The sequence below is a fragment of the Phyllopteryx taeniolatus genome, chromosome 11, assembly GCF_024500385.1.
Source record: "Phyllopteryx taeniolatus isolate TA_2022b chromosome 11, UOR_Ptae_1.2, whole genome shotgun sequence".
Lineage (NCBI taxonomy): Eukaryota > Metazoa > Chordata > Actinopteri > Syngnathiformes > Syngnathidae > Phyllopteryx > Phyllopteryx taeniolatus.
In genome coordinates this window covers 18,995,821-19,008,351 of record NC_084512.1, presented here as the reverse complement: position 1 = coordinate 19,008,351, position 12,531 = coordinate 18,995,821, and the positions used below count along the sequence as shown (strand labels likewise).

At 41.0% G+C, this 12,531-nt stretch overlaps 1 protein-coding gene across 8 annotated transcripts in view; it reads left to right on the top strand.

Moving 5' to 3' along the window:
- camkmt (calmodulin-lysine N-methyltransferase) overlaps nt 1-12,531 on the top strand; it is a 126,250-nt gene that overhangs the window by 93,567 nt on the left and 20,152 nt on the right. For all 8 annotated transcript variants that reach the window (XM_061790970.1, XM_061790971.1, XM_061790972.1 and 5 more), the window contains 3 exons: nt 3,055-3,118; nt 7,320-7,386; nt 11,774-11,848. In XM_061790970.1, coding sequence (XP_061646954.1) covers nt 3,055-3,118; nt 7,320-7,386; nt 11,774-11,848 — 206 coding nt within the window. The remainder of the gene's footprint in view (nt 1-3,054; nt 3,119-7,319; nt 7,387-11,773; nt 11,849-12,531) is intronic.

Here is a 12,531-nt window from a genome sequence, read left to right as displayed (position 1 = left end):
AAAACGTCATTCGTCATTTGTGCATTTCTCCGAGGTCGAGTGTTTTCTCCTCCTAGCCGAGTTTGAAGAATGAAAGCCATTTCATGTCAATCAAACAACAGCGCTCAAATTGAACATACTGTACACTGCTTTGCATGGTGCCATTGGCTTGTATGATGTACCACCAGGTTTTGACCGCTTCCCCACAAACATTGACATGTATCGGCTTTATTAGCCGGGGTCTTAAGGGCCCCTACACATAGCAGGCGTCAGTGTCCCATCGATCCGCTGCGTGCGTGTATGTGTGTGCTCGCGTGTGGGGAAAAAAAGCAGGGTTTTATCTCTCGTCAAGTCAATACACCGTGTTTTGACATTGCTGGCTGGAGATGGAATCCTTCTTTTACCCCGTCTCTTTTTACTTGGCACCCGTGCGTGTGTTTTTGTGTGTGCGCGCGTGTGTGTGTGATCATTAGTTACATCTTTTTCAGAGGGGGTCTGTCATGTGATCAATATGTTAATTACTCTTTTGGTTCTTGTCCCATCTCTTTCATTTGAGGGCTGGATTTACACTGCCTGTCCATTTGCCCAATCCCGATTTTATGGCTGTACAGTGTGCATCCCCCTACACGCCGTTCCCCCGCTATACCGCGCTTATTTAAGCAATCTATTCCCCCACCCCCCAGCCCCCAAAAGAGTTTTTCGCCCATGCACTTTTCAGCCATTTAAATAACCGGAGTACAGTTAAACAGAGTGACCACATTCACACAGGAGCTGCTGCCGACCACAGCTCTCATCCAGATACTCGCACGAAGACTCGCCGACGTCACACGGCATCCCACCAAGCTCGACCTATTAAACGCACATGCATGTACACGGACGCTACAAGGCGGACAGTGTTTTCTATACATGTAATTTAATAGGTTTGAATGTGTTCAAAGTGTGTGGGAGGGTTAGAGCAAGAAGAAAGTACATAATCTATGATTGGTTTTCATCTGTTGCAGGTGGGTTTGAACATAACCCCACGGTAAACAGCAATTTGCTGTATGAGATTTTTCCACATTTCCATGTAATGTACATTTCAAGTGACACCTGGCTGTCTTTGCACTTACAGAACACATGAAACAACCTGTACGCACAGATGCCAAAATTGCAAATAAATAATTGCACAAGTGTCAACACTGAGCAGTGACCTCAGATTTTTTTTATTTTTTTTTACCTAAATATGAATAATAAACGTTATATAGCATTTAGTTAAACTGGGCTGACTCTTCGCTGCCCCCAATTGACTTAAACAAGGTTAACCTCCAATTTACTCGACTGGCTGCCATCTGCAATTATTTAGCTTTTTTGATGATGGACATCTCTAATCTTGCAACTAACTAAGGCCCACCGCACATCAAGCGACGCGACAGAACTGTCGAACTACTGAACTGATCATCTTAACTAGTTTTCATGAGTGACTGACTGTCGGCCCTTAGCTTTGCTATGAATCCAAATTTGAACTCTGGTGAACAGCGTCGCAAAGTCGCAGATACAACCGCCAATCCAAAAGGCCATTTTGTATCATATGAGCTTTCGCAACAAAAATTGGGTTTTCGGATACGACGCGGGATCCAGCTGTCTACTGCCAGCAGATATAGTACATACAATATACCTCTGTTGTTGAAATTCATGAATTCAGTCAATGAATGGGATGATCATTGCCAACAGCCTCTCAAATATCCACACACATTCCTCTCTTTGTGTTATTATAACGTAGCTAGGGCCGCCAGGGCGTGCCGCTTCTTCCTCGACAATGATGCCATGTTGTTTGTGGTTCAATAAAAAATTAATACAGTACGGTACAGTATACGTGAAGCCTCAACATGTTGTTTCTCAATCAGAACACCAGGGGTCGTAGTTTTTCCATTGCAGCTAGTTGCTATGTGCGCGGGGGTCAATCGCCAGGGTTGTGAGTGTAAGTCCCTGACTGTAATTCGTTTGCGATTGTCCAGTTCTGTCGTAACTTACAAACTAACTAACTAACTAATGAAGTCACCAACCAACTAACTAACGAAACGGAAAGTAATCGGTGTCGAACAGTAAGACAAGCTGGTGGATGGGGTTGCGGGTAGCAAGCCACTGCTCCTGGGTTGCCAGGTTGGATTCCTGATCTTTCAGCTGGATGCCCCGCTTCAGCCTGCAGGTTACTTCCTGTATTGGAGCAGATGGTGGGACATACGGGTCGCTCTGTGGTATCCCCACAACGCCAACACACACACACACACACCCTCTGCAGGCTGTGAACGTGTGTGTGTGCACATGTGTTTGTGTCCAAGTGTGTGAAAGCATGCATGTGTGTGTCCCTACATGCTTCATGTATGACTTTTCTTTATTGTCTGTGTGCCATATGGTGACAGATAACGCTGACTTGCCTTTGTATACATGCATAGCAACACTTGCGCACGCATGCACACAAAAACTGACAGCCTGACACAAAGTGAGTGATGAATTCAAAACGAGGAGAGAGAATGTGAAAAGGGGTTATAGTTAAGCACACACCTCTTTATCTATATCTGTCCCACGCGCACACGTGCGTGCGCACGCCATCCACTCGCCGCTTTCCCTCCCTTCCATTTTTTTCCCTCTCTCTCGCCGATGCCTCTCGCAGTCTGCGCCGCAAAGTTACGTGAAGGGCATCAGGCAGGCCCGGCAAGCCGAGTGCAGAGTGACAGCGGCAAACGGGAGTGATGGCTCGGCCCGATAAACAGCCGGCGTCAAATGAAAAGGCTCAGCGTTTGCCATCATCCCCCTGTCACAATGCAATTACTGAACAGAGTGATAGCAAGATAGCAGCCCCCACCGCTAGCCACAATGATAAAAGTATTGACTGATTTGATTGAATGATTAAAATAATGCAGACATAGAAATGGGCTGAAGATAGAAAGAGAGGGTGGGAGGCGGGGGGGGGGGGGGGTAAATGGCAGGGAGGCCGTCGCAGGTTTCAGTTGTGCAGATCCGTCATTATTGTGCGAGTGGTCTGACGTTCCCCTCATCTAAGGCCTTCTTGTCCTTTTGTTTCATTCCTCCTCGCAGGTTGCCGTTTGTGCTGACGTGAAGGAAGTGTTGCTATCAGACGGCAACGAGAAGTGCATTCAGAGTATCCTTTCATCCCGCTGGGAAGCTTCTGTACTACTTACGACTGTACTGCTCTGCTGGGCTTTGATTTGAATGAGATGAAAGAATTAACACCACTAAATCCTCCCTACATGATCTTTAGCTGAAATTAGGCATCGCGAAACAAACATTAAATCAGTGTAATGTAAAACCGACCAATAGCAAAAGATAACATCATTAAAAACAGATGACTAATATTTAACAAGGTTAAAAATAACCTTGAATAGAACTAGAGTATAAAAGTATTTCTTCCTTCCTCTCCTTTATACATCGATACTGTACGTTTTGAGAAAATATTGTAAATAGTGAGGAAGAACAGTAAGTGGGGGGAAAAAAGATAGCTAATTTTGCAGAACAAAAATAAGCAACACATTAATAATATGGTTGTCGATAAAAATATCTATATGCCCTTTTTATATTTAATTTTAGTATTTCTGATTAGTATTTCTTTTTTAAGCTATCAGCGTTGAGGCATAGCTCACCACCATCTAACTGTTTTTATTAGCTTTCATTAAAAACAAAGTTGAAAAGTTTTTTTCTTTTTAAATTATATTTATAACAAAGTTTTTTTCTGATTCCATCTGATCCTTTCGGACAAGCTTATTAATCATCAAGGACATTAACTTTCCTCTTCATATGTCATTATTATTATTATTGTATGATTTTATTTCTATATTATTTATATTCTATTTCTTTTCCATCGGATCATTTTTGACAAGTTTATTAATCCCCAAGGACAATAATTTAAATTTTCACATTTTTGTATATTTTCTTGTAATATCTGGAGGCTATTATTTATCGTACACACGGGGTATTATTTATTTATTTATTTAAGCTTTTTCCACTTTCCAGTTCACATTTTGGACAGCTGATTAATTCCCAAGGTACTTCATATGCATCTTCATACATCATTTTCATTTCATTTATTCATATTCATACAATATTATGTATAATGTGCTATCATATTTATAGTATTTTCCCTGATTCCAATTTACAAATACACAAATAATTACATAAATAGTCATCTATATTGCTAACTCCAGTTGTTAGAAGCAGCTTGGTTTTAAAACATTTCTTTGTGTACTTCATTTTTCGCAATTATAGTTCCTAATATTTTTAAGCCTGTGGTCCATCTAGCTGGTCTTTCCCACCAACTTCAAACTCGTCTCGCCCATCATCTTGCATCATTACCGCTCTCCTATTTCACTGCATTCATTCCGCAGCTACACAAACAAGAAAAACAAGTTTTTAGTGTGACAAAAGCAGGAAACGTGCAAAAATGTGCATTTCTTCCCCACTGACCGATGCGCCACTTCCATATTTAGGTCTGCTTACAATATCTCTCAATGTCTCGGCCGGCGACGATCACAATAAGACCAAACAATAACACTACGCAGACTGTAACGTGCACACACTTGCACCAACAATGCACCATTGACCCGCCCGCTTTGTTTCACAAGAACAAAAACACACACACACACACACAGGAATTATAAGAAAGATTTTTGGTCTCATGCGAACCACTGCTGTTTGAGGCTACAATGGAAGCAGATGTGAGGAGATTTGCGTGAATGCTGGAGATATACTGTATACTGTGTATAGACACAAACACACAGTTTTTGACCTCATTCATAGGGCACACACATGCACATGCACTTACAAGGAGTGCACACTGTGCTACTTCTGCGACCTTCAACAATCATCTCGAAAAATCAATGGAAATATTCCTTTAAGCATGATTGATGGCTACCACTTGACTGATTTAAAAGATGGCTGCATATACTGTATTCCTTCACAATGTCCAATAGTAAATTGAGGCCTCTCAGGTCGACTGCAATTCAATTTTTCACATAGGAGATAATAGAAATAGAAATAATCTCCTCAGGGGTCAAAATGTTCATTAGCTGTCTCGGCACTGTTTGAAGTCACACGTTAACATTATTAACTGTCATACAAGCGTATGCCTCGTAACGTAACATAACATAGCATAGCAGGAAATTAAGGCCCGTCGCACACCGCCTGAGGCGGCCGAACTCGACTTGGACAGGGCCATCATAAAAAAAAAAAATTTTTAAATGATAGTTGGCAACTCACCTCTGCTTGCATTGAGCGATTTGATTCATGGACACCCTGAACAGCGAGCCTGTATAGAGTTTTGAAGCTGCACATACCATTTATTGTGATTTATCACTTTTATGAAACCATAAAAAGATGAAGAAGCGGGGCGGAGAATAAGGAGAAGAGTGTGGATAAATGAAAGGCTCAGCTTGCTCCCATTTACTTGAATGTACGGCGCGGTATGAAATTATAAATATAGTTAAGTATTGTTGTAAAACACAACATATGCATACTTTAAATACTGTATTTGTATGGCTTGGCGGCGATCCGGCTGGGTCTCGCTCGCTTAAAACCTGCAAATGTATTTTTAGCGTGTGCCTCACCTGGCTTAGCATAGCATAGCAAATAAAGATGGAGGTTTGCTAAAGCCAGTTCTGCGTCACACATTTTAACATACTTAATTTGCCCTATAACTGTAAAAATAAGTTAACCGTCAAATTCCGTGTGTGTTTTAACATACTCGGTTATTAAAGATGATTCTGAATCGAACATTAGAGCACAATGTCAATTTAGCCATATTGTACTGAACAGACAATACGTTATTTGTTTTACCTTTTTTTTTTTTTTTTACATCACACTCTTTTTGTGGTGACATAACCCTCCACCCCAAAAAAAAAACCAAAGAAAAAGAAAAAATCACTTAAACTCTCTTTCACCGTTTTTACCTCTCTAATGTGTGTGTGTGTGTGTGTGTGTGTGTGTATGTGTGTGCGTGTGCACGCTGACCTCTCCCACACTGGTGTGCTGGTGATGAGATTACAGTAAGCCGCCCTGTCATCGCCATGCACGACACACTGATGCACAGGTGTGTGTGTGTCTTTACGTGCGTGTGTGTGTGCGTGTGTGTGTGTCATTGTGCTAGTATTTTCAAATGTTTCCCCAACCCACATACAGTCACACCTTAATTTAGGAGTACCACAACTTGCATTGTTACTTAATTAAGTTGCTTTGTGTAAAATACAGTGCTAAAGGGTCTGGAAGGCATTAATAGCATTTCAGTTCATTTTAATGGGGAGTCAAGGTCAAGTCAAGGCACTACTGTAGTTTTTGTATTTATTCGTTACTTAGAAGGCCTTTTGATTTTATTTGGGGGGGGATTGGCTCTTGAGCTATCAATCCAGACTGTGTATCTCCGTCACCCCCACCCCCCAGCTCGTTGTGCGCCTCTCTCGCCCCGCCGTCTTTGTCGATTGGATTTGTCTCTTTGCGGGCATTAAAGACAAGCAAATCCTAATTGAATTGCGGTGCAACTCCACAGACCAGTGTATTAATAGACAACTTGACATCAATCGCCCTGCTTTTGTGTGCGCGCTCAGCTGTGTCTGTGTGTGTGCGTGTGCGTGCGGGTTAAAAGCCTTTCAATTGATCCAGTGATGGAGGCTGCTCGTCCACTCTGGATCTATCAATGTGGACATGGCACATAGTGTTTGTACTCTAGATCGGCATGTGTTGTGGTAAAACCTTCAAGACACCTTAGATTAGTTATAGGTGTAACGATACAAATGGACCTTTTGTAGTCTAACAACAGCCAATTCTCGCTCAAATGATGTCATGTATCAACTGATGTCAATTTGGAGAATTGTTTTGTTTATTTCAAAATATTTCATTTGATGGAGAATTTTGAGCTGGCAGTTTTTGTTTTCTTCTCTCTGTGTTGGATTGCATTGGAGTGTGCAGGTGTCCCTAATGGTTTGGCCAGTGTCCTACTAGTACATGCAAGAACTCCAGCAGTTTTCTTGTTTTTTTTCATAGCATAACATACATAACATTTATTTGTGTGTGTTTTTTTTATTTATTTTTTTAATTATTATTTTAGCTTTCATTGTAAGAGTGCTCTTTAACAACCTGGACTACTAAAGAGATGGACAACAACTTCACTGAAGTGTACAACAGCACTGTGTCCACAGCCTGAAAATGACATTTTCAAAAGAAACTGTTTCATAAAAGTCATCCACTTGAAGGGACCATCGGCGGCAGGGATGCCCCACTCTGTACACTTACACTTTGGTCCGTGTTTACTTTCATAAGGTTACTGCGAGCGTGAGTCCTTGACTGTTGCTCGTCAGATGTACGAGGAATTGTCGAGAGAAACAAGCAGGCGGGGAGGTTCGGGTCAACGCACGTCTCTACCAGGTGAGGATGTTTTTATATTTGTTCACATTATTATTATTATTATTTGTACAAGTGTGATGATGTCACTCTCCAGTGGTTTTGCAAGATTATTGGTTTTGTTTGTATGATAGGGGGGGCAGGGTGATCAACTTTTGGTGTATTGATATTTGGGGCCTGAGCATTGGGCAGTGCAAAGGCCCGCCTCCTTTTTGGGGGCCGCATCATGCCCAGAAATGCAATTTTCACGAGCGTGTGAATCCTGCTGAAAATATATCCCCAGCACAACCGCCCCAGCCCCACAAACTCAGTAGCACACCAGGGAAAGTTTGACAAAATTAGCCCTCAACACCAGTTTTAATGATCAACACGAAATTAGGACACACGAAAAGGTCTGAAGGGCCCAGGCGAGAAATTGAACGGGATGTCGGGCATTTTGGTTTGAAACTGATATTTTGGGGCAAATCCTAGGGCTCTTACTGGGGAATTTTCTCAAATGATCCCCAATCAAAAACGGCTGTCCTAGACAGATGGGCGACGCTAAATTGCCAAGCTTATTTTCCTACGCTGTTTGATGTGGACGGACCTTAATTAACCTGTCAACCTTAACGGTTTAGGCTGATCCTCCTTTTGTACGTCTGGCAAAAAATAAAATGAAATACTGTATGTGTAATTAATTGTGTAATAAATGTAAAGTATACATAAAATATTTACACATATATAGTTTTATATCAATTAAAAATATATATTTGGTAATATTAAAAAAAAATATTTGGTATATATTTTATATATTTTTACATAAATGCCATATATGAACTCTTAGTAAAATAACGTAAGTATTACTAATAATATGATAAATAAATACACAATTGCGTATGAACTTCAAGTCATTCTCCAAAAGCTGCAACAAAGTCCCACGATCCAAGGAAATTCAAAAACAGATGAGAAATAAAGTAATTAACATCTATCAGTCTAGAAAAAGTTACAGTCATTTCTAAAGCTTTCGGGCTCCATCAAACGACAGTGAGAGCCATAATCTACAATTGGAAAACAAATGGAACAGTGGCGAACGTTGCCAGGATTTACCGGCCTAAAAAAATATTACACCAAGAGAAGAGCGACGACTCATCCAGGAGGTCACAAAGGAACATCTAAAGAACTGCAGGCATCCCTTGCCTCAAGTTGGGTAAGTGTCCATGACTCAACAATAAGGAGGAGACAGTGCAAAATCCATGACATCAATGGCAGAGTTCAAAGGCGAAAACCACTGCTGAGGCGCAGCAAAAAAAACATCTGAATAATTCCCAAGACTTTTGGGAGAATATTCTATGGACTGACAAGACAAAAGTTGCACTTGTTGGAGGGAGTGTGTCTCGTTATATCAGGCGTAAATGTAACAGCATTTCAGAAAAAGAACATCTAACCAACAGTCAACGACGCGGAAATGTGAATTTGTGAGTAGCAATCCGCATATTGGTAAGGGTTCCTTGTACACATACTGCACAGATACTGCACACAATAACAAAAAATGGCCCATAAGAATCTGTTACAGCACCAGTAGAGCGTCAGAGAGGCAGCCTGAGCAGTATTATACAACCCCGATTCCAATGAAGTTGGGACGTTGTGTTAAGCATAAATAATAACAGAATACAATGATTTGCAAATCATGTTCAACCTATATTTAATTGAATACACTACAAAGACAAGATATTTAATGTTCATACTGATAAACACTGCTCCAAGTGCTAGAGGACTCTGCATCTTTTTGCACAATTGTCAATAAAAATAATAATAATGTACCGGCATTACCAGATAACTAGCAAGCCTTTACTGCTCAGTGACTGTTTTTTTTTTTTGTCAATGTCTTTCTGTCTCCAAAGTGTTCTCTGTCAATTGACTGTCTGTTGTCGTACTAGAGCGGCTCAAACTACCGGAGACAAATTCCTTGTGTGTTTTTGGACATACTTGGCAAATAAAGATGATTCTGATTCTGATCAACTTTATTGTTTTTAGCAAATAATAATTAACTTGGAATTTTATGGCTGCAACTCGTTCCAAAAATGCTGGGACAGGGTCATGTTTACCACTGTGTTACATCACCTTTTCTTTTAACAACATTCAATAAACGTTTGGGAACTGAGGACACTAATTGTTGAAGCTTTGTAGGTGGAATTCTTTCCCATTCTTGCTCGATGTACAGCTTCAGCTGTTCAACAGTCCGGGGTCTCCGATGTCGTATTTTACGCTTCATAACGCGCCACACATTTTCAATGGGAGACAGGTCTGGACTGCAGGCAGGCCAGTCTAGTACCCCGCAATACATTCTTTTACTACGAAGCCACGCTGTTGTAACACGTGCAGAATGTGGTTTGGCATTGTCTTGCTGAAATAACCAGGGGCGTCCATGAAAAAGATGTTGCTTGGATGGCAGCATATGTTTCTCCAAAACCTGTATGTACCTTTCAGCATTAACCTCGCCCCATCTTTGGATGTGAATGACTGAGCAAATCAGGGAAGCTCCTTTTCTACCCATTCATGGCACCCACCTGTTCCCAATTAGCCTGTTCACCTGTGGGATGTTCCAAACAGGTGTTTGATGAGCATTCCTCAACTTTCCCAGTCTTTTTTGCCACCTGTTCCAGCTTTTTTGGAACGTGTTGCAGCCATAAAATTCTAAGTTAATGATTATTTGCTAAAAACAATAACGTTTGTCAGTTTGAACATTAAATATCTTGTCTTTGTAGTGTATTCAATTAAATATAGGTTGAACATGATTTGGAAATCATTGTATTCTGTTTTTATTTATGTTTAACACAACGTTCCAACTTCATTGGAATTGGGGTTGTATTTTCCTTGCACAAGGGCACAATGACAGTTCTCAGGAAGTGTAGGGCACGCTTAGTCCTTAAACCTCGTCCCTAAATTGATTCGCTCCATCAATGTCTACAAATGAAGCAACTTGAAGTACTTCGCAATAGCAGTGTATTGTGTGTGCGTGTGCGTTTAAGTCATCCAAGCACAATCATTCTTCTTGATGGGAAGCTCTCATCCAGAAAGCACACGGCTCACACTATATGAAAGAACTAAAATGTGTTTTAATTGTTGTACCTCTCTCTCCACAACCCGCGCTTCTCCTCTCGCTCTCCTCCCTCCTGTGCATATTTACACAAGTGGAAGATGGAGAGAAAAAGTCAACGTGTAATTAAGCCACATTACTTTGATTGTTTTCTCTGTAGATTATGGCGGGGGCGCGATGTGATTGGACGAGAGGAGGAAGAGGGGAGGAGGGGGATGCGCTGAATGCTGTGTGTGGGGGACCCCCTGCCACGATTTGGGATTGTGTTTCTAGCAGGGCCTAATGTTTTGTTTACAGAGTGTTAATAATGCCTAATTAATAATCCCACCAATCTGACAGCATGAGCGAGGGGAGAGGAAAGAGAAAACGGCTCAACACTGACCAGCAACACAGTCCCTAACCCAGTTTACGCCCTGAAAAGCAGGGGGGGAAAAATCCACAGTACTTCTTAGCACTTTCTGCATATACACGGAATAAATGCAACCTAAAAATAACACGACAACAGCTTTATCTAACCAAAATTGAAATACCAAAAACAAAATGTCCAACTAAGAAAAAAATGCAGATGTTATTTCACTTTTGTCAAGGACTATAAAAATACAATTATAAATATGTGGTACCAACTTAATGTACCCATCTGAAAGGTCTATACATTGTTTATAAATGGGTTATTAACACTTAATACACTGTTTGCCAAAAAGTGGTCCCACCAGTTTTAAATGGTAATAGCTCATTATGAAATAATGATACGCAGGCGAAAGTCATACAAATAGGATTACACTTATAAACGGTAACAAAGTGGTTTGAACTTGACAAATAGTGAGCCCACACTTGTTGCTAAAAAGAGGTGGAGTGTTAATTCATGATTTTTAGTAAGTTCATGACGTTACGATTGACTAATGTATTACATTACCTTATATAAGGGTACTCTTGTTAGCATGTGTTAGTAGCTCCTTATTAAACAATAATAATACACTTCACCAAGAGTACAATTATAAGTGGTAACTTTACAGTCTCAGCAGTGACCGTACAGGCAGTCACTGCCAAATAGTGAGCCCACACTTGGTGATGAAAGAGGTGTTCATTTAAAGTAAGTTACCAAGCGTATATGGCATTATTATTACCCACTTTGTAAATCATGAAAATTCCTTTTATAGGACTACAGTTGTCAAGCATGTGGTTCCTAATAAATTTCTCAAAGGTCAATCCATGGCTACCCCTACTGTTAATGAAATGTAAATGAGTTTTAAGGTTGAAAAGTTGCATATGTCAAGCTTGGTCACAGGTAGAATTGGGTGGAAAAAGTCTTGAACGTGGTCAATGTTTTTGTTGCAGAGTGCTGAGGTGGGACTGTGAACTGGACGTTTCAGCGTTAGAAGCCCATTTCGACGTTGTCATGTGTGCAGACTGGTAGGTATACACACACACACACATTCATCTTCACTTTGGGGTGACCGTTCTTGCGCGGCCCCCCCACCAGGACCAGGACCTTCCCCCTCCGCGGGTCCACCTCACGCATTCACATGCGCACTTACGTATGTACGTGCGCTCCGTTGGCCGCCTGCCTCCATTTTACACTAAATTGCTTCGTTTTCACGCTCCATGTCCTGGCAAATGGATGACTTAGGCAAATTGCAAATAATTGCGTCTGGACAAGGGTGCGGGTGCAGTAAGATGAAGAAGGAGTTTGAAGGGTGGATGCGAGGAGGAGGAGGAGAAGAGGAGGAGATTGAAACGGAGCGATGGGCGATAATGTAAACATCACAAATTAGCGAGTCTGTCTTTGAAAGGTAGACCTGGTGGCAAATGCAATCTTAAGCTCTGTGTACAAACGCATGTGTGAGTGTATGCCCCGATCTTATTTAAGATACAATACAATGTCCTACAATATAACATGATGTGATATTGTGTGATACACATACATGATGCGATACAATGCGATGTGATTCGATACGATACGATGTAGTTGAATACGAGGTCGATGTGATTCCCTATGATGCAATGCGATACTATATAATGTAATTTAGTGTAATATGTGTACTGTGATGCATTTAGATGTGAAATAATACGATCAATTAAAGGCAGATGCGATG